We start from the raw sequence: 27323 nt of genomic DNA, 5'->3' as shown, positions 1-27323 counted from the left end.
GCATTCGAAAGGAACCGCTTGAGTTTTAATGAGGACGAAGAGGGGAAGACGCCAGCATCTACCCCGCTCTCACAGTCATCATTTTCCAAAAAGTAGCCTTTAGACCAGGAGGTACCTTGTACACTGGACAAGTCACGGAGCATTCGAGCCAAACTGAATGGGACGTACAGTAATCTTCGCAGCGGGACGGATAATATGACTTCGAATAGAAAAGGCATCGCGCTGCTGAGATGCCAGCTCTCTTGGCAGTTTTTTTTGGTCTTGATTTGGAGGCGCGACAAAGCAGAAGTTTTGCGTAAAAGGGCTCAAATATGCTTTTTGTGTAGACTTTTTTTGTGGAGGGGGGGGGGGGGGTTCGGCGCATTATTTGCCCAACGCGGTGTGCCGAATGGTGGCGCAGTCGCGCCTCCGTAGCATGACGTTGAATCCAAAGTGGCGCATTATTGCCTGTGCGGGCTGTAAATCGGCTTTCGAATTGCTTACGTGTATACGTTTGTGCTGTGATCGCCAGATTTGAACGCCAAATCCCCTTTCGTCGTCGACGTGCGTTTGTCACTCACATGGTGACGCGTGCGTTCGTGTGTGCCCGCATCCTCCTTTTGGCGGGCAGAAGCTGCATGGTAGACTTTGGTTCGAGGCTGGCGTACACCCCGTTTCCCAACCGTTTTTTGTGCCTCCTAAGAACTGGTTGTCACTCTGCGTGTTCACAGCGGACCTTGATTTAATGTCCAAACAATTAAGGCACGCGGTGAATGCCAAGAGAGGAATCGACATGGCTTCGTATGTGTCAAGAAGGTTTACGCTTCCCTACTTTGACCCCCTTCAACTTGCAGTGTGAGTGGGGTTGGGGTTGTCGGTGTGCTGACACTGCGTGCGCGGTGCGCGTTGCTTTGCCGTTCCAACGGTGCAATGCGTACGTGCAGTTTCCAATGAGGAGGAAAAGATGTGATTTGGCACGTCACGATAGGTTCTATTGAAGACGTGCTGCTGATCAATGCGTAATTGTTACTGCTTCAAATCCTCAACTTTTTGAGGTTGCATTCGCGCCCCCGTCGCCTCGAACATTTTACAGTCAACTCTTAGCTCCATGTCGGACATTTCCAGTGCGTAGGGAGGCTAGCAACAGCTCCGCACATTATATATTTTGTGTGGCTCCACAGCTCAGGATGGCTTTGCTTCCACGTGAGTTTGAGGGGATTCAAAGTGGCGACTGCAGTGGTAAAAACCTGCTGCAGGGAAAAATCAGTCCTTCTACGCCATCTAGTGGCCGCTTCCTGTCGGTGCACATTAGGCCGGAGTCGAAATTGGCTTCAAACCAAATAGTCTTTGCCCTTTGAGGCAGATCTTAAAACAGAATGCTCCTCAGTCGAGTGTATAATTTGCCCATGTTTTGAAATCTCATACCTTCCAAATGTACACGTTTTTTTCTCCAATGCAAGTGTAATGTTTGAGTGGCAAAATCTTTTCCATGTTAGTAGCGACTGAAGAAGCTTTTGATACATTTCAGCTTAATCGCGGAAAGAGCATATTTCAAGTTAATCCAAGTGCAACATGTTTATTTTTGATCCTTTGCAACTAATTGACAAATAAAGTCATGAGCTGCACCGAATCATTTCTGTTATTTCTGCTGAAAAACGACACCGGTGTTTGAATGATGCGAGGAAAGTGTAAGATGTTTCATGTTATTTGTAGGATTTTGAAAGCAAAAATAAATAAAATCTAGCTACAGGTATTTGTTCGGAATCATTGAGCCGTTGAATAAAAAACAAACATCCACGTCGAGTCGTATCTATCCTTTCGCGACACCACGAGCAGTCCGGCAGTCGTTCAGCACCACGGATAGCTCTACGAAAGGCCCACCCGTGACAAGCCTGAGCAAATAAACCGATCAAATAATTGCCCAGGGGCAATCATTCGAATGGATGAGAAACACCAGAATGTTTACTGTGGTTGATGAAAACGTTTTTGGTCATATTTATGGACCTCAACCAAATGTATAAACAATGCATTTTTTAATCTAAAAACATTTCTAGTAGCGACACGAGGCTATACAGTATAAAGTAGAGACTATGGGGGCACTCGAGGTTAAGGCTATTTGATACACACAACACATGAGATCAAGAACAATTTAATTTGAATGGGCAATTTATTAAGGCTTGATTTCTTCTATCGAGAACCCCCCCCCCCCCCCCCATCTGTTGAACAATATTTCCATGACTACTGTGGTGTAGAGAATTTTAATTTCCTATTTAATGTTATACATCTGTTCATGGCTAGTAATCACACTGCTCTGCTGTTTGCCGCTAACGTGCACGTCAATCCGGTAACACATCAACACAAGCACCTGCGGACCTCTGTGATTGACCCTTGCTACCAGTAAAAACAAAAACAACACCCCTCACTTTTTCCGACCACTCGAATGGAGACAAGCTAAGATTTGAAGGCCTTTCAATATACAGCTCAGTCAAGCAAAGTGGCGACAGGACGTGGGCTGGGGGGATGTTGTCAAGAGGTCAGTTCCCATGGAAACCAGACTTGTCAGGCAGACAAAATTGTGTTGCAGCATCAAAAGTCCACAACAGACTCATGAGAATAAATTGACTACGTTCGTACGATCTAGCAACACAGTGTGACTGGCACGCACACGACTGTCTGTGCTTAAAAGGAGAACTCAAGACAACATTTTCTTTGCGAGGTATGTGCCCGCACTAGTCTGAACATGGCATTCTTGTCAATATTGTGGAATAAGACTGTAGACAATTATCTATTTTCATTTATCTTGGGGGGCAATTCGTCTGCTGTCGACTGAAATTGACGTCCGAGTGCCCACGGGCTTGCTTTGCGAACATCACGTGACCAAACTCGGGAAAACAGGTCAAGCATGACTGGCTGCATGTAGAAGGCACTTGGACAACAATTTCAGTCGACAGCAGATGGCGGTACAGGAAAAAAATGGGTGATAACGTGGATTATCTTTCCACAAACGCAATATCAATCAGAATTCCGTGTTTAGACTAGTGGAAGCAGATAGAACATACTTGAACTCCCCTTTAAGACACAAATTCATTTAGAGCCGTCAATGAATGTGCATTGATTCCGATTTAGACATGGGTTTAAACACAAAAGTGAGACGTAAAGTGTTAGGAATTCACTTCAAGTGAAGATGGCTCACGAGCGAGCGATCGTTTCACACCTTTGATCACCAGCCTACTGAGCGGCATACTGGCCATGTTCCAGTTCGGCATGCGCAGGCCGAACTGCACGCACACACGCACTTTTGGTGACTGGGTATTCAAGTTTTGTCATGAGAATAGATGCATCATGTGTCGGACACAATGATTTTAGGCCTGCAATGAACAAAAAGTCAAACCATTTTTCATTAATTTTTTCCTTTTCTTACTCAATGAAAAGCAGTTACAATTATTATGAATAGGTTATAAATTTTGAGGCCTCCTCCATGAATATATCGGCTCCTACATTAAAGCTTAGCATGACAGTCAAATGAGACGTGGCTAACTCAGGGTGGGAGTTGTTAGGGGGGCAAAAAAAAAAAACAGCACATGAGGATTAAGACAGAATAGTGACAGATTTCTTGGCGCAAAACACAAAGCAACGACAGCTCGACAGTTTGATTGTAAAAGTGGATGCATGATGTGGACAATACATTTTGATGATTTTTTTTGTTTGTCTGTTAAAAGGGCAAATCGTGGTCCTTGTTTTTGGAGGATTTTTTTTAAAGTTCTATCCCAGAATCCTCCTCTGAAATGTCTCAAGTCTTGTGTGATGTCACACGATCCCTGATTTCTCCAGCAGTGTCACCGTTTATAGTTCAATTTGTGGGAAGAAAAACAACCTATGGCTCCAGAAAACCAACATTAACGTTGTCAGTAGCACACATAAAAATATAGAGAATTTGTCAATCTGAATGAAAATTAAATCAGCGAAGTTTTATGATCGCACAGTTCCAAGTTGCCTTTAGGACGTTCCATCCATGTTGGTGGTTATACCTCGACAACTTGCCAACGCTGCCCCCACGTGGGCAAATAGCGATAGGACATGGCCATTCCTGATTGTGCAGAAAAATAAAGTGGCAGATTTATTCTGGGATGACACAATCAAACCCTGATGAAGGTGAGGAGATCAGATAAGAGGAGATAGTGGGCGCAGGAAACAACTCAACCAGTCTGGCGAGATGTTAAGGAAATATATATTTTGTTTTCGACAAAATAGATTTTAAAGTGGGTGGAGTAATTCATAATACACAAAATCAACTCAATCCCTGCACAAGAAGTGTTGCGTGAGGGGTAGAGGGTACACAGGCAAAAGGAAGAACAAATTCATTGACGGCCAAAAAAAAAAAGAAAAAAAGAAAAGATAATCCCAGAATTGAAGAAGAAATCAAAGGATTTGTTTGCATTTCATATCTTCCGTCTCTTAAATCAATCATGTCCTAGTGTAACTTGACCAAGCCAAAAATAAACGTCCGCTATTGTTTCCTGTTTTGGCGCTCCTGTTTGGGCAAAAATAACAAACAACAAACACACAAAGTGACATTAGTTTCAACGTACAAGTCAAATGCAAATGACACGAACAATAGAGAGAAAAGGTTTGTCTGACCTGATCCAAGCGAGTGCGGCTCTGAGTCGGAGCAGGTTCAAACGTCTATGAGGGGGAAAAAAAACCCGAAATGAGCAGAAACGGGAACCAGAATGTTTGTCTGATTTTAATTATGCGCTTTTGCTCCAAACAACAGCAGGCCATCATAACCAACAAGATCAATCACTCTTCCTCGAAAGTTAGAGTGGCGCCTTGACGTACGGACAACCCCAGTCACGTGTTTTGCAAGATATGAGCTGTCAATCAGGCCTTTTTTTTGGCTTTGACTCGTCAGCACAACCTTGAGATGAGAGCGCTGTTTAGCAGCTCGTGACTCAACTCTCTTCAACGTTAAGCGTCAGTTTGGCAGACAAAAATAATGAATAATCTCCATAAAGAGGTTTCAAGCCGTTTCTCGCCACTCTCAGCTGAACGGTACTCTCAGACAACCACATAGTGTACGCTATCTTAAAGCCTACACGCCTGTATATATCGTTTATCAGGACAAATGTCATCCAAATTTGCTCCTTTTTGGCTCCTGGGAAGCAGCTAGTGGCTGCCACAGGCACGATCTGCTTGTACGAGATTCTGGTCTATGAAAATGCTGTTATGGCAGAATCCAAAAATCAACAAGCAGTAATAGGCCGTTAAAAACCATCAGATTAGTCGTTCCAGATTTGAGTCACATCTCTCTCACACACACCTCATGTCTATGTGTGATGCATGTTTGTAGGAGAAGCGCATGCGCTGTTCTAACCCAATGCTGCACTTGAGAACAAAATACAATATTTAGCCTGCTATTAGGCATTCAATTGAACTATTAAACAGGCAATGAAGGCCGGCTGTACAGTTTATCACCGCCTTTTTCTTTGTTCAATGCTTGCCTCATGCTGTCACAGAGGCAGACGAAGTGAGTTGGGCTGCTTACACGCCGGAAAGGACGCCAAAACACACTAGTTAGGGCGGCACTACATAGCAACTTGTACGACAGGCAGATGGTTTTAAATGAGTCCAAAAGTATAAGCGCTACAGAAAATGGATGGATGGTTGGTTGGTTGGTTGGTTGTTTGGAAGAACACACTGGGCTTTGGCAGGGGGTCGTAGTGCTTACAGTAAGTAATGGTCTCCAACTAAAGGTTGACGTGTGTATGTCCACAATGTTTAAAAGCCGCGACACACCAGCGGCTGTGTGTCTCCATCCTTACTTTTCGTACAGAGTACCATCCGACTTCAGACCACCACTGGGTTTTGGTATGGAGTCACCACGCATTGTATACACATTTCTCTCCAAAAAGCGGTGTTCCCAAACCATTGATATTAATATGATTGCTTTATCGATGAATTTTGAGCTGTACTCATGCTTTGAAACACCCTGCTATTATTTTGATCACAAATGTGCATCGAAAAAATTTGGGATTCTAAGGCAAGTGCACCCACCTTGCGCACTTCCTCCTCTTCTTCCTGTCTTTTCTCATAGTGAGAAAAGTCATCAAAGATGGAGGTGGTGTGTTTGTAGGTGGTGATGATCTTGAGCACCTGCTTGGCCTTCTCCAGAGGGACCTCCTGCGTGTCGCGCGAGTTGGTCACCGGCTTGTTGTCGTTGTTCTCCAGGCGGATGTGACGCAGCTGGCTATTGGGCACGTCCTTAACAAACAACCAGTCCACGTCAAACTTGCCTTTCCACTTGTCCTGTGCCCAAACACCTGCACTGGTGCCGTAGTCCACTGGCGAACGCATCTCGGCCACGCCGCAAAAATGGCCGCTGCCATTGACGCTGAAGAGCAGATACACGGGGCCTTTGCCGTTCATGGCGCGGAAGGCCGAGTCCAATCGCTTGTTGCCGTGCTCCGTGCTGCACCAGATGGAGTATTTGATGGAGCGATGGATATCGTCCTCGGAGTAGCTCTTAATGATGAACACCCGCCCGTTCTTCAGGTTCCATTCAAAGTCCTTGGGGTTATAACTGTGGGAGGCACGGAGCTTCTCCAGCACTGGGTGGGACTCGCCACCAGGTCCCTGGCTGGCACAAGTCTGGGGGCCACAGCCTGCGCTACCGAGCAGACCCATCATCCCGCTACAGTCGTGGCTGGGACCTCCCTGCCCGTAGACTTGGTTGCGGTTGCGTGGGGCTACCCAACGGGTTTGGGCCTGCGGGGGATGGCCGTGGTTTTGGTAGGGCTGAGTGGGCGGCGGGTGGTGCTGTAAGCCCATGGGCTGCATCTGAGGCTGCACCAGTGATGGGGGAGGGGCAGACTGCATGGGGGCTTGATGGGGCATGGCATGAGGCAGACCATGAGACTGTTGCTGCTGCTGTTGATGTTGATGTTGCTGAAGCGCAGCCATGGCCACTTTGGTCACGGGTCCCTTTTCCCAAGTGCCAATGTTCATGTTGTGTTTGATGGGCGGTGGGGGCAGGGCCCCCCCCAGGGCGGTCAGCCCCGGCTTTACCTTAGCTTTCAGCTGCTGCGGCATGGCCGGCTTGCTGGCGATGGCTGCCCAGGAGGTGGGTTTGGGTGGGGGCATTCCGATGGGCGTGGCTCCGTTCCCCGTGGCGGCCCCACCAATTACAGAGCCCACTGCCTTGACCGCCGACGCCTGGCCACTGACATCGCCCCCGATCTTCAAACCCACCATGCCCTGCTCCAGGCTGTTCATACCGGGGGCTTTGTTGAGCGTGTCACTGTGAAAACCCGTCTGCGCGTCAGGCACAATCGTGCCTCCAAGAGAGCTGGGCGGATAGCTGTAGCTTCCACCGTAGCCTGAGCTTTGAGTCTGCTGGCCCTGGGAGCCGCTCGTCCCCCAAGCGGAGAAGGCTGGGTTTTCGGGGAAAAAATTAAACCTGTGAGGGTAAACACTGCTTCCCAGGCCGCCCGGCTGGCCGAAAACCGTGTCCGGCATGAAATGATGGTCGCCATTGCTCAAGGGTCCATAGGGGGTGAGGTATGGAATTGGAGGATCCCCGCCTGTGGACCAAGGAGCCTCACTGAGTGGGTAAGGAAAACCGATGGAAGGAGCGTAGTAACTGGACAGGTAAGGATCGGTGATGGACTGGTAGCTGTTGTTCTTGATGCCGGATGTGAGCAGAGGAGCAACATTAGCACATTACGTTTCATTTGTTCGATTCTTTCGAAATGGGATTTACCCGAGTTGACTGACCGGTGAGGTACGGCTCAAAATCATTGTCATGGACTGTCTCCTTCTGATGCAGCGAACCATTTTGCACTGCAATAAAGCAACTTTGTCAACATATATTTGGATAAAAAAAGGTGTGGTTTTTTTCTTTTAAAGAACACAAACCCTGAAAGAAAAAAGTGAAACTATTAAGCAGTCAGTCAATAAATGCCATCTCTGCAGTCTATCAATGCCTCTGTTGCTAATTTGCTTTTAGCCTCTCATGCTGTAATAGCTACAAATGAAGGGGGTTTTCCATCTTGGACCCCAGAGAGACGAACTGACCAGCTAGCTTAGTTATAGATAGGATGATGCTGCGACAAGACAACGAGGATGGATTTACTTGACAAAAAAAAAAAACTGACAATTTACTTTCATGGGTAAGAATATTTTTGTCAGATTTTTTAAAATAATGTTCTGGTATTAGCACATACTTCCTTCCCCCATTTCCATCTCCCCCATCAACAAAAATGTGTGTGGTGCATGTATGGGGGGGAATCAACTTTGAAGAACCCCAGTCTGCAACCCCCCTCACCCATCAGTCAATGCCATTTTTTGATGTTTTTTTCCCCCATTTGTGATAGAGGTGGCATAATTAAAAAACACCCGTCTGCAACCGCCCACGCCCTTCAGCCCCCACATATGTTGTAGATTTTTTAATTCCCTTTACGTAATTGCATTCGTTGAGAATTTGTTGTCCAACCAGATATTTGGAATGGTATTTATTTGGCCTCCAGGGATATCTTATACAGCGCATATCCTGTAACATTATGTCCCCTTTGGACGGAGAGGTAAGCTTCTTTTTTTTGTTGCTCAGTGGGCATAAGAACAATTTTCTGAACTTTTACGATAAACAGACCATGCTGTGATTAAGTTCTACTCTCATGGTTGTGTGTGTGTTTTTTTTTTGTAGATTTATTTTAAACAGGAACTCAATTGTTCTTCTTTTCGTCATCCGTTGGGCTGCAATAATTTATGTACAATACGGTTTGCTTTACATGCAGCATACAGGTACAGGTTCTAAAATTAAGACGAAACAACTCACCTTTAGAAGCTTGTCCCTTTGATCGCTGGGGTCACATGAGAACAGGAGGGATGGGAGGAGAAAAAGTAGAAAAGTTATCTTCATGCAGTGTTTGATTATACCATTTAACTATACCAGTGATTCCCAACTATTTATAAGGAGAACCACTGTCCTGTTTTTGGTTGTAATATTGCACTTTACTGTCTTGGAATATAGAGGTGTTTAGCTCTCTGCAAGATTTGCAATTTCATTCCTGCACAACTGCATTTTTGCTTGTAACATTTTGACTTGATTCCTGTCAAATTATGTGTTCGTTTTCTTTTATTCCAACCTTATTCTAATGTTTTTCATGTAATATAAGATAATGACTTCATTGTTGATTCATTGCGAGTTATTTTTACTCATTGTAATTTTTTTGATTTCTTAGTATCAAGTAGTAGTATTCAATCTTTAGTCTTCGATGTACACGTGTAAACAATTTTGAGTTTTTGGTTGATTCACAAAAAATGAGGATTTTGATGAGGAAAACTAGGATTTTTTTCTTGTACAAGTACACCCTTGCGAATACACGGCTGTCTCATTTTTGATCAATATTTAGGCCTACTCAACTCCTGTATTTTAATGTTGGCCATTTTTGTGCTAGTCGGCGAGCTAAGTATGTCTTTGGGGGTGCTTCTTGGTGTTGAGTTTGAGTAGCACTGTTCTACATCATGACTGAAACGCTGCGATTTCGCGACGTTCTACTGGTTAGCTTTAGCGTTTAGGGAAGTCACTGGTGATCGCGTTGTTGGCATACTGATGTGATCTGTCGGCACTTTTATTTCTTAGCACGGAAACGTGCACGTATCATTGGTCTTATCGTGTACAGCTAAGCTAATTTTCGTTGGCGACACAATTTATCGTTGGATTTATGTTGCGTGAACGCTTCCAACTTGCTCGTGATGCCCAGCGCTTCCGAGGAGCAGGCAGCCACCACATCCCCGTCGGTCGGGCGCTAAGGTTAGCAGGCGGCTAGCTGTCCAGCTCTCCACAGGCGAGGCGATTTGGCGTGTCCTACCTGAGGGTCAATGCTTGTGGCAGACATAATTCATGAAGCAAGTTCCTGGATTCTCTCAGAGCCCGGCCCGCTGACTGGATTTCAAGCTCCGTGATGTGGGGAAGCGAGTTGGCAGCTGCCAGGCGGTACTTGGCACTTCTTGCTGCCTGCTAGCAGTGCCGCTTAGCGCCGCGCTAGTAGCTCAGTTGTGGTGGTGCTGCTTTTCCGCTGTGCGCCTTTCCCGACTTGCCTCTCTCCAAAAGAAGTCCTGGGAGTTTTCAAGTTCCGGTAATGAGGCACTGGGGGATCTCCTGCCGTGGAGAGGTCTTTCCTCGTCGATTTTTTTTCTTTTTAATTTTCAAAGTTTTGACGATTTTATTCAGGGAGAGAGAGCCAGCCCCTGTGAAAACTCAGTGCAGTACAAGACTTCCCCAATGGCTGCTCCAGTCCATCCGGCCTTGGAAGCCTACGAGCCGTTGTCACGGCTGCACTTCCCCTCATCCGCGCTGGGGGCGAACGTTTCCCCTTCATCGCGGGGCGACGTTCTACACCACCCCCGCAATAAATGAAATCCATGATATCGAGATAGCGTTAAAACATAAATACACCCTATATTTCACCGCATTTATAGCCCTTGATTTTTTTCAACTGATTTGGGAAAAATATATCCAATCACATTTCACCACATATATCGTAATGAAAGAGACCAGGCGAAATGGATAATGCAATAATAATAATAATAATAATAATAATAATAATAATAATAATAATAATAATAATAATAATAATAATAATAATAATTAATTGGGTTTTGTGCCCATTTGAAAATATTTATGTCCCGATGAAAGAATAGGTAATTAGGTCAAAGTCCATTCATTTTCTGATCCACAAGGGTCGTGGGCGTGCTGCAGCTTATCCGAGCGGTTTTCGGGCAGTTGGACAGCCTGAACTGGTCGCCAGCCAATCGCAGGGCACACAAAGATGAACAACCATCTTCGCACACACTCACAGTTACGGACAATTTAGTGTTCAATGAGCCTGCCATGCATGTTTTTTGAAACGTGGGAGGAAACCGTAGTACCTGGAGAAATCCCACGCAGGCACGGGGAGAACATGCAAACTCCACACAGGAGCACCTCTGCACTGTGAGGGCCGCGAAGTGTTGTAGTCATTCGAATAACATTATTAATTATTTCTGTTCAGTTATTTTAATTTCAGCAATCTAATTTTAACTAACCATGGTAACAAAATTAGAAATGTATAAATATGCAGATATAATTATTTAATTATATCATGATGCATACTGTACATTCACAATAAATCAATCAAGCAAGTATGCAATCAGATGGGAGAATGAAATCAAACGAATATTAACATATCCATTTACATTGACAAATTTGAGGGGTGGGGGGGGGTGAACTCATCCAACCCATGTTGCAGTCTGCACTCAATTTAACAGCAACTGAAGCATGTTACAGCAGTCAATCATAGTCACCAGCAGGGAGCAGCAGTGGTACCTGGACGATTCATTCCAATTTGTTTTGTCGAAGATCGAAATCATAGAGAATCATAATCATTTTCAACTCCGCTTATCCCGAAAAGAGTCGCGTTTTTTTCTTGAAGCCTATCCCAGATGACTTTGGACGGAAGGCAGGCTACACCCTGAACTGGGAGCCAGTTAGTTGCAAGGCACATACATGGATCGAACAAACATTCACACCCACATTCATACCATCACTGATTGGGTGATGGTATGAACTGATCCGTTGTGCCTGCTCCCAAGTCAAGCGAGTGCACCATCAGCGACGAGAACCAAAACTAAATTGATTGAAAAAATAAATGTTTCATCAAGTATTCAAGTATTTCATTTGAATATTTATCGGATTGTTTCCATATTTATTTCACCGTTTAATTTCTTTTATTATTCACTTCCTCAGTTTTATATAATATAATACACTCATGGCTCAGAATTCAATAAACTCATATATATATATATATATATATATATATATATATATATATATATATATATATAAACTTTATAGTCTTGGAATTTAGAGGCCCCCCTGGAAAATTTACAAAATTATTTTGTAAGATTTATTGTTTTTGCTTGAAACAGTATATTAGTATATATATGCCTATAACATTTTTAATACACTTTTTATGTTTTAAATTACTCTCAAATTATAAAATGTTTTCATGTAAAATAACAACTGGTTTGTTTCATGATGAGTTTTTTTCTCCTTCCCATATGTTTTGATATTGTGGTATTTTGTCTTTGATCTCAGATAATTGTTGATATTTATCTTGTAATATGTTAACCATATTCCTGTCTCATTTTTTTCCCCCCCGAACCAATCCGTATCTGGATTTCATTCTTGGAAAACAATGTCTTTTTTTCATGTAATATTACAACTTTAGGAATGCAATTACTATTTTGTTTTCAATAAATATTTAGGCGTACTGCGTTCCCGTGTTTTATTGTTGGTAATTATAGCTGTAATTACAGAGCCAAGGATTTTTGTGGGGTTGTTCTTTGTGCCAAAAGTTTGAGAACCACTGTCCTAAGTGTGAAAGTACTGTATGTTTTCTGAAATGCTTGGTATAATTTGTCTTTAGAGGCGGAGCCACATGGCATGTTTTGTCAGTCAATCAGTGAGCTACCAATGAGAAAACATTCCAGCATTGTTTTTTTTTTTTTGGTCTTCCAGAATGCAGGTTCCCATAGGCAACAGTGCAGCCCCCCGCAGAACATCATATTTCAACTGCTGTGTTTCACTTGCTTTGAATTTACGCTCCACTATGGACCGCAGAAGGGATGTGGGGCACATCACAAACACGGACAGGAATCCCCTTCCGCTCCATGATGACAGATGACACAAGCACGATGCTGTACATCCTCGAAGAGCCTCAGATGCGGCGAGAAGGCGAGAGGCTTCGAACATTTCGCAGCTGGCCGCCAGATGCTCCCGTTACCTGTGGGGACCTGGCCAAGGCGGGATTCTTCTTTTTAGGACCAGGAGATAAAGTCCAGTGTTTCTGCTGCGGCGGCATCCTCAGATGTTGGGTGCAAGGAGACCGCCCGGCCGCCGAACACAAGCGCCATTTCCCCACTTGCAGCTTCATTCTGGGCCGCGCCGTGGGAAACATTCCGCTGTTGAACGGATTGCCTGACTCTGTGGACGGCCAGCTGCTGAGCCAACTTCAAAGGATGACGATGGACGACCAGGGCGCGACGGGGCAAGCGGTCTACCCCGAGATGGAGGCAGAGGATTCCCGGCTCATGACTTTCCACAACTGGCCCACGGAGGCCACAGTCCAGCCAGATGTTCTAGCCAGAGCTGGATTTTTCTATACAGGTGCTGATTTTCCATCATCTCTTTCCCTACTATATTTTACTCGAAGCAACGTTTGCATATGCACATTCTGGGTCAGATATTTAGCTTTGACCTAGTCCCTGCTAGAGTGACCTCTCATTGTGACAGTTGATAATTGTCCTGCTGAGTCAGGATGTTGTGAAGAGAACACCCTGGACTAAACTGAGGCTGCTAAAGGCAGCGGCGGCACTCGGCTGCACTTTTTGGGAGATTAGCACCCAGGTCTCCACACCAAGACCAAACAATACTAATTTATATTAGCAACATATCAGGGTTCACTAATTGTAGCATCCCCATCTGAAGGACGCCCAGAATCTTTTATTGATGCTTCACAAAGCCTTTATCCCTTCAGCTCGAGCAGCATAAACATATGCTCAATATTAATACCTTTAAATTGATGACAAAAATAACTGGATTACTGTGAACATGTCATTAAATTATTTGTTTCTTAAACATCTATAAAAAGCACGATAAATATTTCATTCGTTTACAAGACTATGAACATGTATTTACTTTGCATATAAGAATGTGTAAAAGACAGAGAATGCAAAGTCTGCGATCACTTCACATTTAATAAAAGCAGTTAAAATGTGACTATCGCTGAGTACAACTGGCTTAAGTCAACAAACTGTACGTCTATGATAAAGTAAGCATTCTTAGCAATTGGAATTGGAATATAGAATATAGAAACGGTTAGCAGTAAGGTCAAGCGGTTAGGTCAGAGGGACGATGAAAACTTGCTTCATTATGCAAATATTAACAAAATACAGTAAACGCAAGCACATTCTTAGCTGAGCTTCCGATATCCTCAAGTGACACGTCACTCAACACCTACTGTTGCTAATGACAAAGCCAGTTAACAGTCAGCCAACTGCACATCCTCTTTTTCTCACTTCCACATCCCTAAATCAAAGATGTACGTATATATTAATGAACTGTCGGCTTGCGCCTGAAGTCAGAGGGCTGCCATTTTATGTTGCCACTTTTAATGACAACTTCTGTTAGTATTTTGCTGAAACCACTGTTCTCAGTGCATGTTATATGCCAGGATCCCTTAAAAGAGTCATGAGAGCCTCTCAAAGAAACAACTTCACCATTTGCATTGACCATTAAGAGTACCGGTATATTATGTCAGCATCGGGAATCACGACTCACAGTGGTTCGGGTTACATTTCAGAGCAAATTGTTCCTGATGGCCTTTCAACATGATGCAGACAAATCTCAGAGGAGCACTTAGAAATATACCTTATTAGAGAAAATTTAAAATCGCATTCGTACCAACGAAATATGGTCCTCATTCAGCTTGTGTCCTCTACCAGAGGCCAGGAAGCTTGAGGGTTCTGCGCAGTATCCTTGCTGTTCCCAGCACTGTACATTTCTGCACTGAGATATCCGATGTTGTTCCCGGGATCTTTTGCAACCACGAATCTAGTTTGGGGGTTACTGCCACGAGTGCTCCGACCACCACAGGCATGACTGTCACCTTTACCTTCCAGGCTCTCTCCAGCTCCTCTCTGAGACCTTGGTATTTCTCGAGTTTCTCGTGTTCCTTCTTCCTGATGTTTCCATCACTTGGGACCGCTACATCCACTACAACGGCTTTCCTCTGCCCTTTATCTATGATCACGATATCTGGTTGGTTCGCCATTACCATCTTGTCAGTCTGGATATGGAAGTCCCACAGGATCTTCGCTCTGTCATTCTTCACCACCTTCGGAGGTGTTTCCCATTTTGACCTTGGAGTTTCCAGTCCATACTCCGCACAGATGTTTCGGTAGACTGTGCCAGCCACCTGGTTATGGCGTGCCATGTAGGCTTTCCCTGCCAGCATCTTACACCCTGCAGTTATGTGTTGGATCGTCTCAGGTGCCTCTTTGCACAACCTACACCTTGGGTCTTGTCTGGTGTGGTATATCTGGGCCTCAATGGCTCTGGTGCTCAGGGCCTGCTCCTGAGCAGCCAGGATGAGTGCCTCTGTGCTGTCCTTCAGGTCAGCCCTCTCTAGCCACTTCAGTTATGGTCCGGTGGTATATCCCATGTAGGGGCTTGTCCTCCCATGATAGTCCCTCTTCCAGCGCCTCATCTTCTGTTCCCCATTGTCTGAGACATTCTCTGAGTACATCATCCGTTGGTGCCCTCTCCTTGATGTATTCGTGGAGCTTGGATGTTTCATCCTGGACAGTGGCTCTCACACTCACTAGTCCCCGGCCTCCTTCCTTTCGGCTTGCGTACAGTCTCAGGGTGCTGGATTTGGGATGGAACCCTCCATGCATGGTTAGGAGCTTTCGGGTCTTAACGTCCGTGGTCTGAATCTCTTCCTTTGGCCACCTTATTATTCCTGCAGAGTATCTGATCACTGGCAGGGCAGAGCTGTTTATTGCTTATTCTTGCCACTGAGCTGGCTTCTTAGGACTTGCCTCACTCGCTGGAGATATTTGGCCGTAGCCGCTTTCCTTGTTGCCAGTTCGAGGTTGCCATTGGCTTGTGGTATACCGAGGTACAGTAAATATTATCTCGTACGGACTCGTGTTTACGCTGTCCAATTTGTCCTAATAACAAAAATTCCTCATTTGGGAAATGAGCATGGTACATGTCCTTTATGAACCTGCAAGTATGTTGACAAAATGAACATGTAACAACATAATCAATAAAATACAAAAATATACTGTCCAAAAACTGTTTATATAACAAAAACTGCAATACAGGTGTATCCCAAAAAAATCACAACAGTAAAATATGTACAGTACCGGTATTTTAATGTTTATTTTTTTCTGCCTTGGGAAAAAAATGTGTATTTTGGATTGTTTTGTTGGATGCATTCTTTGGTTGATGACAATGTTTCTCTGCGTATCAAACAGTTTTCTTGCTGGTGGCTTGTCATCAGGAGTTGAATCGATGCCTTGTTTTTTAACGTTTCGTAGATTTGCGTCTTTCCGACTCCAAGTGTCTGCTGGATCTTTTTAACTTTGTGTCCAGCCTCGCTCAAACAGATGCATTTCACTTGCTCCACTCCAGTCGTTACAGTTCTTCTACGTTTCGATGTGATTATCTACACGACATAAGGGAATAAATTTCAAATCTTTCGCAATTACAGTAAAATGCACACCAATAAAAAGTCGCTTACACGTCTTCGTTTCGAATCTGATGAATGAAAACGGCGAAGCAAACACGTTTCTTCGGTCATGTCGAGTGGGTGCTGCTTTTAATCTCGTGCCGCGTTCTCCAAGACGTAAGTGAATAAAGTTAAAATCATTCACAATTACAGTAAAACACAGGGCAATAAAAACTCACTTACACGTCGTCGTTTAGAATCTGATGATCGAAAAACGTGAAGTGAAAACTTGTTTCAGCGTTGTGTCTTTTCCGTCGCATCGGGTGGTTGTGTCTTTTCCGTCGCATCGGGTGGGTGTTGCGTGTATTTAAGACATCCGGGTTACGGGTAGTGTAATATCCGCTTAACACGTAATATCGTAGTCAAAATGTTAATGCATAGGTTTTTATTCCGGGTGAAGGATATTCCTTTTCATAGAATTCCGGGGATGGGAATATTTACTGTACTTGTAGCTGTCGTCAATGTCTGCTATTGTTCCTTCAGGGAGTGAGACCCCTTCAGTGTGGACTACCTTGCCTCTCTTAGTCACCATCCGACTACATTTCTCAAGCCCGAATGACATCCCGATGTCGCTGCATCCTGGTTGTGTGGATCAGGGAGTCTATGTCCCTTTCGCTCTTAGCATACAGCTTTATGTCATCCATGTAGAGGAGGTGACTGATTGTAGCTCCATTTCTGAGGCGGTATCCATAGCCTGTCTTGGTGATTACTTGACTTTGGGGGTTCAGTCCTGTGCAGAACAGCAGTGGGGAGAGTGCATCACCTTGGTATATGCCACATTTGATGGACACTTGGGTAAGTGGCTTGTCATTGGCTTCAAGTGTGGTTTTCCACATCCTCATCGAGTTCGCAACGAAGGCTCTTAGGGTCCTTTTCACCTTATACAACTCCAAGCATTCAGTGATCCATGTATGTGTGTGTTGAGTCATAGGCTTTCCTGTAATTAATCCAGGCTGTGCACAGGTTGGTATGTCGGGACCTGCAGTCTTGTGCGACTGTTCTGTCAACCAGGAGCTGATGTTTGGCTCCTCTGGTATTTCTACCAATGCCATTCTGCGCTTCGCTCATGTATTGATCTTATCTTAGCCGCAATGAAGGCTGACGTGAGCTTCCATGTTGTGGCCGATAGTTGGATGGGACTGCACCCTTTGAGGGATCCTTCATGATCAGTGTACTCAGTGTACTCAAATATGTATACTGTGTGTGTGTGTGTGTATAATTTTTAATGGGATTAATTTAATTTTATTTTTATCGCGAGATTAACGCGGCACACGTTACAGCGGATATTACGTTGCTCTATAAATAAACCAGAAACAAAACAACAAGCACGCTGCACAGGTCTACGCACGTTTTGCCAGGTATGGCAACGCGAGACACCAAAAACAGACACTTAAAGAGTTATGAATGGAAAGTTTACTTTTAAATAGTTGCCATATAGCTCCACTGACAAGACCAAAGTTATCTGTTCTTCTCTCTCTCTCTCTGTATAATACAGATATACGATGTATGCCACTGACGCGATTGTTACTTGTTTGGAACTATTTTGTGTGGAAGGTTACGGTGGTCCGTGTCCTCATAAATAGAGCGGGTGGAGCTTCTCTGTGTTCGTCTAACAGTGACAGTGCGCTGAGGAGGTGACATGACAACGAAAGTTAAGCGGTGCAGTGGTAGCGACCTAGCGAAAATAAAACGTCTCCAGTGTTGTCATCGAACTCAGTGTAGTCATCCGAAATGATGTCTACACAAAACCGTAGAGAGACTTCCGCGCAAGAAGGACCAACAGAATCAACATAGCCTGACTACTGTGTTCAAAGCAAACTTGAGAAAAACGAAGTATGCAACTATGGTTTAAATCCACTGTAGGCTGAGTACTAGTTTACCTTAGATATGCACTTTATAATGTTATATTGGGCGGGCCGGTAGTCCAGTGGTTAGCACGTCGGCTTCACAGTACAGAGGGACCGGGTTCGATTCCAGCTCCGGCCTCCCTGTGTGGAGTTTGCATGTTCTCCCCGGGCTGGCGTGGGTTTTCTCCGGGTGCTCCGGTTTCCTCCCACATTCCAAAAAACATGCGTGGCAGGCTGATTGAACACACTAAATTGTCTCCAGGTTGTTTGTCTCTGTGTCCCCTGCGATTGGCTGGCAACCGATTCAGGGTGTCCCCCGCCTACTGCCCGAAGACAGCTGGGATAGGCTCCAGCACCCCCCGCGACCCTAGTGAGGATCAAGCGGCTCGGAAGATGAATGAATGATGAATGAATGTTATATTGCTCTGTTTTGAGTCCATAAAAAGAGCTGTTAAAGCAGCTGTTGTGTGACAAAATATTTTTTTTCACTGTTGTTGATGGACAGTAATATTGTGTGAGAGATTATGTATTAATAACTGCTCCAAGTGAAAAATGTTCATGTAAAATTGAAAATGTTGTTTCAGTGAATATTTGCATTTGGCACGTAGAAAACTGATTCATGATTCCATGTTGATGAGAGCATTAAAATGGGGAAAAATTGGACAAAAATATAAAAGGAAAAAAAGGAAATTCAGAAATCTAATCACGATTAATTTTTTTAGTTCATTTGAGTTAATTATGACAGTTGCATTTTTAATTAGATTAAATATTTTAATCGTTTGACAGCTCTAATACACACACACACACATATATATATATATATATATATATATATATATATATATATATATAAAATATACACACACACACACACATATATATAAAAAATACACACACACACATATATATATATAAACTGTGGTTGATGGTGAATTTGGGAACAGCAAGGATACTGCGCAGAACCCTCAAGCTTCCTGGCCTCAGGTAGAGGACCCGAGCTGAATGGGGGGGGTGAGACGAGGATTTAAAAAAAAAAATATATATATATATATATATATATATATATATATATATATATATATATATATATATATACACATTAGGGATGTGAATCTCAGCACTGAGGACGATTCGATACACATCTCGATGCACTACCAGCGATGCGATAATTAAACGATACATGGAATTTTCTGGCGACACGATGCGATACGTTTCACCGTCTTCACAATGTGATACCACGCGATACACATTTAGTTCAAATCAATGCGATCCGATACGATACAGTGCAATTTGTTGTGATATTGTGCAATTAAACATGATGCAAATACGCAAAGAAAAAAAGTTTTAAAAAAGATGGAATTCAGTATGGTATTGCAAAAAGTAGACCACTTTATTCCTTATAAACAGTAGAACGTGTAAAACAACTTACTTAACCCCTTTCACAATTGGGTTTTGTGCAAAGAAAATGTAAACAATGTGGCACCTGAGACTCACAGCTGTTGCTGTAGTGTAAACACAAACAGACTACTCACTGAGTGTCTTATATGAAATATCCATCTCCATAGGACAGAAAAAAAATACAATTGAAACAATGTGGCAGTCACAGCCTCAAAGCTGCTGTGTGTATTGTAGCGTACACAGACCACTCTCACTGAGTGTCAAAATGAAATGTCCAAAAGAGTCATCCATATATAGTTTTTCCTTGCGCGGTCACAGTGAGCTGCAAGGGGTCCCCCAAAATAAGAGGCGATTTTTTTCTGATCCTGACCTGGTTTGCCAAGAGTTTCTCCGGTGTCCAACGAGGACCTGGACGGGGATGGGGGGGGGGGGGGGCAGGAAACTTGTCGGTGATGTGGTGCCATCGTTTTAAGTGGTCTGCATATTTGTGGTGCTGCCGTTGTATAGCTTCGTCGTGCGACATTCTTTGCAAATTACGGAGCTTTTATCAATCTTTCCATCTTTCTTTTCGAAGCCGTAGTATTTCCAAACATAAGATCTGAATGTTGCGGAAGCATTAAATACAGTAGTTTCCTCGCCGCTGCTTGCGCGAACTTCCATAGTGTTTCGCTAGTTGTGTACTGGACTGTATGTGATGCACGGCTACCGTCCGTATTCAAAAGAAAACGCAAAACAATGATGGTGCATTCATTGCGCCTAGGAAAGGGCAGATAGGTGACGTTTAACATGAATAAAACGGCGCTTGAATCGGATTTTACTGATACCCACCCAATGCATCGTGATGAATCTCGATTTCACCCGTCAATCGCGTCGTACCCAGTGAATGAGCCGATGCACTCGCATCGTGCACGTGTGCATCGATGTATCGATTAATATCGATTATTTTCCACACCCTTAATACACATACTTTTGCAAATTATGGTTTGCCATTCACGGTATGTGTCGAGTGACATCACGTTGAAGTCAGTTGGTGAACTGGGGGTCCTTTTTATGCCCCAATTTTGCAACTTGGACCTCCCAGTTCAAAGCGGCTTTCTCGTGCGCTGTTGGTTGGCGCAAGTGGGAAAAGTCCGACTTGGCAGTGTGTATCATTAGCCCATTCATGTTGCTCTCAACAGGCCAAGCCCACCTTTGAAATGGAACACGCATACATTCACCATCATAGATACGACAAGGGAGAATATGATGATGATGATGATGATGAGACCTAGTGAACAAAAATAATAACTGCATCTCATATGCATATATGTATGTTGGTCTTCCACAACAAAAACATTTGCGTACTTTGCCTATCGTAGGGGTGTTCTGGAACATAACTTTCACGATAAATGAGGGGTTACTGAAATTCTTAGGACGCCTTTGTTTGCCATTACTACTAGAGGAAGCCTGCGTGGGCCTACCATTCGTGATGCTCGTAGCACACTTTGAGAATCATCGGAACAGACAAACTAACATTCACACCAATAGACATTTAGAGTCTTCAATGAAGCGGCCATGCATGTTTTGGGAATGAATAATGTCGGTCTATAGTGCACACTCGGCAAACTGTGTTTTGTCCCTCAAATCTTATCTCCCTTGCGGTCAGGTCATGGCGACAACGTCAAGTGCTTCTACTGTGACGGGGGGCTAAGGAACTGGGAGCCAGGAGACGACCCCTGGCAGGAACACGCTAAGTGGTTTCCACGGTAATGATGTGTGCAGCTATGACAGCGTCATCTGAACGCTTCATCTACCTAATGCACAAAATGCATTTTGTGCATTCACAGCAAGTCTAAGTAGATTGTTGTGGTCTTTTTTAGTTGTGAATTTTTAATCCAGTCAAGAGGACAGGAATATATTAGCAACATCCAGGATGCTCATTTCCACCTGGGCGACACTCTGGTGAGGTTCTTATCACTTCCGATTTGAAATGCTGTGCTCATTATTATCTTCATTATTAATCACTTACTTGGCACCATGATGGAATGGTGAATAATGGTCATTTATTCAATTGTAAACCTATTCAACTCCCCAGGGTGGCTCACAGACATCCACAGGCGGAGAAATTGGCTCCAGAAATGGTATGAAATGCATTCAGCGAAAACAAGGGCAGATATTTGCAGTTTTGCTTTTTACATGCCAGTCATCATGTGTGTATGTAGTGCCAGCAGAGACCATGTGCTTGCTCCATTTTCTTTGCTTAAATTAAAGACTGAATGATTTGTTGAATCAATGATTTGGATCACAGCCAGGTGCAACTTTGGATCGTATAATAGGACGGAAAAAAACAACAATAACTTTAAGCAGACTGGGGAAAAAAAGTTAAAATTACCTGAGCTGTTTGCTGTAATTAGAATTATACCATGTCAAACAATTCTACTGCATTTCAAAATATATACAGTAGTGAATATTAAAAGTCACACGAGACACTGCAGTTCCCAAGAAGTGATCACAAATGTGACCGTTCCAAGAAACATGATCCCTGACATTTTAAAGTTTACTCCAGCTTTGTAACTTGTATAAAGCTAAGAATACACACGTACCAATTTAACTGTTGATGTCAAGCAGTGTAAATACATAGGGATTATCTATCTATCCATCCATCTATCAATCAATCCATCTATCTATCGTGACTTATGACGGCGGCCATTTTAAGATCTTTTCACTTTCACGAGAGTGCTGAATTTGTGAGAATGTGATGAATGTTAACCAATTCCTTCATTTTGCTCCCTTCAAAAGTACTCGGCACAGAAAACAAACCGTTGTAATTTTCCTACACCCTTCACCTGATTTGGATGTAAATACCCTCAAAGGAAAGCTGGAAGTCTGTCGTCGAAGCAGATATTCAGAAAACGTTGGTTTCACTTCAAATCAATTTTGGTGATGTTTAGAGTCAAAATGAATTGTGTGCATGTCCCAATATTTATGGACCTGATTGTCCCTCAAAATTTCATCAATGTTGGCTGAAATCTGTCTGGTATCTGTCACCTTTCAGATGTGGTCAGCGGTTTGGCCGCGTCGTCAATCATGCTCTCGCCAGTGGTGCAGACGGTGCTCCAGATGGGCTTTGAAGCCAGCCTGGTGGAGAGTCTGGTCCAGACCAAGTACCTTTTGACAGGCCAACACTACTCACATGTGTCGAGCCTAGTCAGTGATGTTCTGCAAGCAGAGGAGGAGGACCGGCAGAGAAGGCCACACAGCACAGGTAATGTCTGGGAGGTGAAAACAGTGATTCCCAATCACTGGGCTCATGTACCGGTACATTGAGGAAAACATCCAATGTCATTTAATTGGTCCAAAAAGTAGTATTAACCATATTTAATACTGTGGTTTTGAAACGTTTTAAACTAAGTACCAACCAAAGGCTGCATTGCTGCCCAAGTACAAATAAAAGGATCAACATTAAAGTACCGTACAATACCATTGCTTGTCTATTTTTGTTTTTTAATATCAGAGGCTGCATTCCTTGATTTATATTATTATGAGAAAAATTATGCAATTTTACAAGGATAAGGTATTTATATTGCACTTAATTGCACGGTGTTTGTTTTTTCTTCTTTCTTCTCACATTCTTGCTGCTGGAGGCTGTAAATTTCCCCAGTGTGGGACAAATAAAGGAGATCTTAAAAATGCATCTGAGACTTAAGACAGAATACTTATAAGAAATATGGAAAGACTACAAGATGAGGGAAAATAAATTCAACAATATGATTGCAAAACATTTGTTATTTATGAGATTACAGTATTTAAGGAAAAATCAAGCAACTTTGCAGTTATTAAAAAAAATATATAGGCAAAAATGTGTTAATTTTACAGGGACAAAGTTTAATTTTATGGTAAATTAAAACCTCAAATTCCCAGGTGATAAAGTAGTAGTATTTTGAAATTCATTAAATTCATTTTCTGGAGCATAAAGTTGTAATATTGTGATTGATATAATTTTACAGGAATAAAGCCAAAATATTACAAAAAAAAATAATACAATAAACCAACATTTTTACTACTATTGAAACCAGGCAGAGCTTTAATGCCTGTATATTATTGAACGCCACTGTAACAAAATGCAGTTTGAACACTGTGCTTGAATATTGGGGTGGGGTGTGTGTGTGGGTGGGCGGGGGGGACTAGTAATGTTTCATTTCAAATGTATTGCACGTAAAAGAAAACAATCAAGATTAAATGCGAATGAAATACAACAGGACTCTGGGCAGTGATTCTTTGATGTAACACGAGAGGTACAACACTATACCTTGAGAATCACTGGTTTATTCCAAATAACGTTTTCAGGAGAGTATCCCGCGCAACAATAATTTGGCATCCAACATCGGTGACGAGAAATGCATGGCTGTCGACGACTTCAGTGGATGAGTGGTTATTAGGCATTGTTGTCATAGCAACATGTTCTGCACAGACTTACTCCCACCATCATTGATTCACAGTAGGTGTGAATGGTTGTCCGTCCTGACGTGTTTGTCCAGTGCCAAACAGTTCGGCAGTGTGCTCCACCTCTCGTCCTCAACGGGGAAATAAACTCCAGCCTCTGTGACTGAAAACATGATCCATCCATTTTCCGAAGCGCTTGTCCTCAAGTGGCTCAATTATGAGTGACTGTGGATGAAAGCCTGATTTAGAGTGACAACTAGTGGGGAAGTCGATATATTACTGCCGGTGTTTCATCACGTTTGGACTCCTTCGCCAACAATGTCATGCAAGCCGATCATACACATCTCTTGCACAATGGGCATTACTGTTGAGTTTTGACCTCTTATAATACCCCCGAAATAATACCCGATGTGGACGATACTGAGGTCTCAATTACTGAAACCGAACCTGTTCAAAATTATTATTTTTTAGCTTTGTAGTAGATTCAGTGTATGCCATTAGGAAACGCCGGGGTGCCCAAGTCCTGTCCTTGAGAGCCGAGATCGAACTTGTTTTAGATTTCTCCCTCCTCCAACACACCTGATTCAAATGATCAGGATTGTCAGAAGGTTTATTCTTCAGGGCTTGCTGATGAGCTGATCATGCGAATGAGGTTTGTTGGAGTAGGGAGACATCTAAAACATGCAGGAGAGCAGTCCTCGAGGACCGCAGCTGGACATGCCTGTTCTATAGCCTCATTATGGTGGCGGCCTGCTGCAACCTATCCCAGCTGGCTTTGGGGCAGAGGTGGCTCACACCCTGAATTGGTCACCAGCCATCATATGGCACAAGCACAGTGGTGCCTTGACATAAGAGTTTTTCAATATATGAGAAAATATTTCTTTTTTGCTTCGGAGCGCTGTATGGTGGTAGTGAACTCAATTAGATTAATTTCACAATATGCATCAAAAAATGAGACTTCAAGCTGTTTAATGCCATTCGAGTTGAAGTTTACTGTCAAATGAAACAAACATCAAGTGTAGGCAGTTGCTCCTTGTTTATTTATAACAATCACGCTTTGCCTAAAGACAGTCCGATTAGCTCAATGCTAACAAACTGCAAAACACTATAGAGCATAGGTGTCAAACTCAGGTCCTGGAGGGCCGCTGTCCTGCATGTTTTCCAAGTCTCCCTGTTGCAACACACCTGATTCAAATGATCAGATCATCAACAAGCTCTGCGCAAGCCTGACATTGAACCTGTTCATTTGAATCAGGTGTGTTGCATCAGGGAGACTTGGAAAACATGCAGGACAGCGGCCCTCCAGGACTGAGTTTGACACCTATGCTATAGAGCAGGGGTGTCCAAAGTCGGTCCTCAAGGGCCGCTGTCCTGTCTGTTTTCCAGCTCTCCCAGGAGCAACACACATGATTCAAATAATCAGGATCGTTCTAATGCTATTTCAGAGTTGGCTGATGAGCTGATCACCTCAATCAGGTGTGTTGCAGCCTAGAGAGATGGAAAACAGGCAGGACAGTGGCCCTCCAGGCCCGGAGCTGGACATGCCTGCTATAGAGCATGGGTAGAGAACTTTGGTTCTTCGAGAGCCCTAGCATGCCTGTTTTCGATCCCTCCTTCCTCCAACGTATCTCATTCTAACGATCAGCTCTGTAGAAGCCTGAATTTATTATGATCAATTGAACCAGGTGTGTTGGAGTGGCGAGACCTCTAAAACAGGCAGGATATGACTCTCGAAGAACCAGAGTTCCCTACCCCTGCACTAGAGCCATGGTAACGGTTAGCAACAATTGTCAAGGTTTTACTGGCAACAAATAGTTGGAACACAAATGACACAACACATACACAATCTTTATCTTTGATGAAAAATGACAAAGATTTCATCTTCCAGTATCACTTACAGTATGGGTGGAAGAAATAATATTCTTTGTGCGTCCATGTATGCATTACACCACTTCCCAGTGGCTAAGGTGCGAGCACCAAAAGGAAAAGCACAATGATTTGGATTGCACGACACCATAGAGCACAAACTCTTTCACACTTGACATTCTATGTAATTATGCCCTCACTCGGTTTTTATCAAATTTATCGTTCCAGCGTATATTTCCTCACCACAGTAACAAACACTTTTTAAGGGGGCATGAGGGGCTTGAACTGATAAATGGCATTCCAATTCATTTCAATTTGGGAAAGATGATATTAGATACTCATATTTCAAGGCAGCACTGTACAGATAAGCAACCATTCGCAAACACTTCACACCTATGGACAATTCAGTCTTCAATGAGCCCAAATGAGCATATTTTTTGGAATGTGGGAGGAAGCCAGAGTACTTGTTGAAATTCCTTGCAAGCACGAGGAAAACACAATATCCAAAGGGGAACCCTGAATCTCGGATTTGTGAGACAGATGCTCAAACCACTTTTCCACTGTATTGCCAGTAGATAGAGGGAAAAACAATAACATTTTAAAGTATTTCTACCTTCATAACATCAGAGCCTGACAGAAGGCAAAGACCTGATGCTGGGGACGTGAGGACGCTATCACCACTGAGAGACAAAGGTCACAAACGTCGTCCAAACAACTCAACCTGAAGCATCCTTTTTTTTTTTTTTTTTTTTTTGGTTGTCGTTTGTTTTAAACTCACGTTCTGACATACTGTATCCAGTCTCTACAGGAAGGGAGCCCAGTCCCGAAGAGCTCCTGAGGCAGTTGCAGGAGGAGCGGACATGCAAGGTGTGCATGGACAAGCTAGTGTCCATCGTGTTCATCCCGTGCGGTCACCTGGTGGTGTGCGGTGACTGCGCGGCCAGTCTGCGGCACTGCCCCATCTGCAGAGCCATCATCAGGGGCAGCGTCCGGACCTTTATGTCCTGAGACGACGCTGTCCAATTTTCCGCTCGTAGGTTGCCATTATTGTCAGCAGTTACTAAATGAACTGAAATCTACAATAAACATTTGAAGCTGCTTTGAATTGCAGATTGATTTGAAGATTGGCTTGACAGATTTATCACTTGCACTGTAACTCCAGACGGATAAACATTTGTGGTAATACAGTTTATTTTGCTTGGCCCAGCGAGTCTATAAACATGGTGTTCTGATAAATATCAATATCCATTTTAAGGGGCTGCGACTTGGTCCTATACCGTCCCCTGCTGGCAACTGAAATTGATGTCAACGTGCCCACAGGGTGGCATTGTGAACGTCACGGGTCACCAGTTTTCTGGGGTTTGGTCATATGAAGTTTGAAAAGCGAGCCCGAGGGCAATTTCAGTCAAGAGAATAGGGCGGTACAGGACACAATGGCAGGCCACTGAAATTGAATGATTTATCTGCTGATTTC

The 27323-nt window shown here is 43.5% G+C and overlaps 2 protein-coding genes across 4 annotated transcripts; one reads left to right on the top strand and one right to left on the bottom strand.

The window, feature by feature from the left end:
• Nucleotides 1-2127: 2127 nt before the first annotated feature.
• Nucleotides 2128-10578, bottom strand: LOC127594718 (YTH domain-containing family protein 1-like). The gene is made up of 6 exons (XM_052056502.1): nt 9849-10578; nt 8813-8837; nt 7739-7818; nt 6034-7659; nt 4618-4662; nt 2128-4510 (listed from the first exon to the last, which is right to left on the bottom strand). Exons 1-6 carry the CDS (start codon nt 9873-9875, stop codon nt 4487-4489), a joined length of 1827 nt encoding a protein of 608 aa, XP_051912462.1. The 5' UTR covers nt 9876-10578; the 3' UTR covers nt 2128-4486.
• Nucleotides 10579-11881: 1303 nt separating this feature from the next.
• Nucleotides 11882-27137, top strand: birc7 (baculoviral IAP repeat containing 7). Of its 3 annotated transcripts, none has more exons than XM_052056796.1 (7): nt 11882-13186; nt 21207-21306; nt 21421-21492; nt 21638-21681; nt 22596-22805; nt 26477-26542; nt 26649-27137. In XM_052056796.1, the coding sequence occupies exons 1-7, from the start codon at nt 12646-12648 to the stop codon at nt 26855-26857; spliced, it is 1242 nt and encodes a 413-aa protein (XP_051912756.1). In that variant the 5' UTR covers nt 11882-12645; the 3' UTR covers nt 26858-27137. The 3 variants fall into 3 exon arrangements, with proteins under 3 accessions (XP_051912756.1, XP_051912748.1, XP_051912762.1); XM_052056788.1 differs by having other exon boundaries at nt 11883-13186; nt 21421-21502; nt 21636-21681; XM_052056802.1 differs by lacking the exon at nt 26477-26542 and having other exon boundaries at nt 11883-13186; nt 21421-21502; nt 21636-21681.
• The last annotated feature ends 186 nt before the right edge of the window (nt 27138-27323 follow it).

The sequence above is a fragment of the Hippocampus zosterae genome, chromosome 2 (genome assembly GCF_025434085.1).
Source record: "Hippocampus zosterae strain Florida chromosome 2, ASM2543408v3, whole genome shotgun sequence".
Classification (NCBI taxonomy): domain Eukaryota; kingdom Metazoa; phylum Chordata; class Actinopteri; order Syngnathiformes; family Syngnathidae; genus Hippocampus; species Hippocampus zosterae.
The sequence above is the reverse complement of the archived record's forward strand: the minus strand, read 5'-3'. Positions and strand labels throughout refer to the sequence as shown.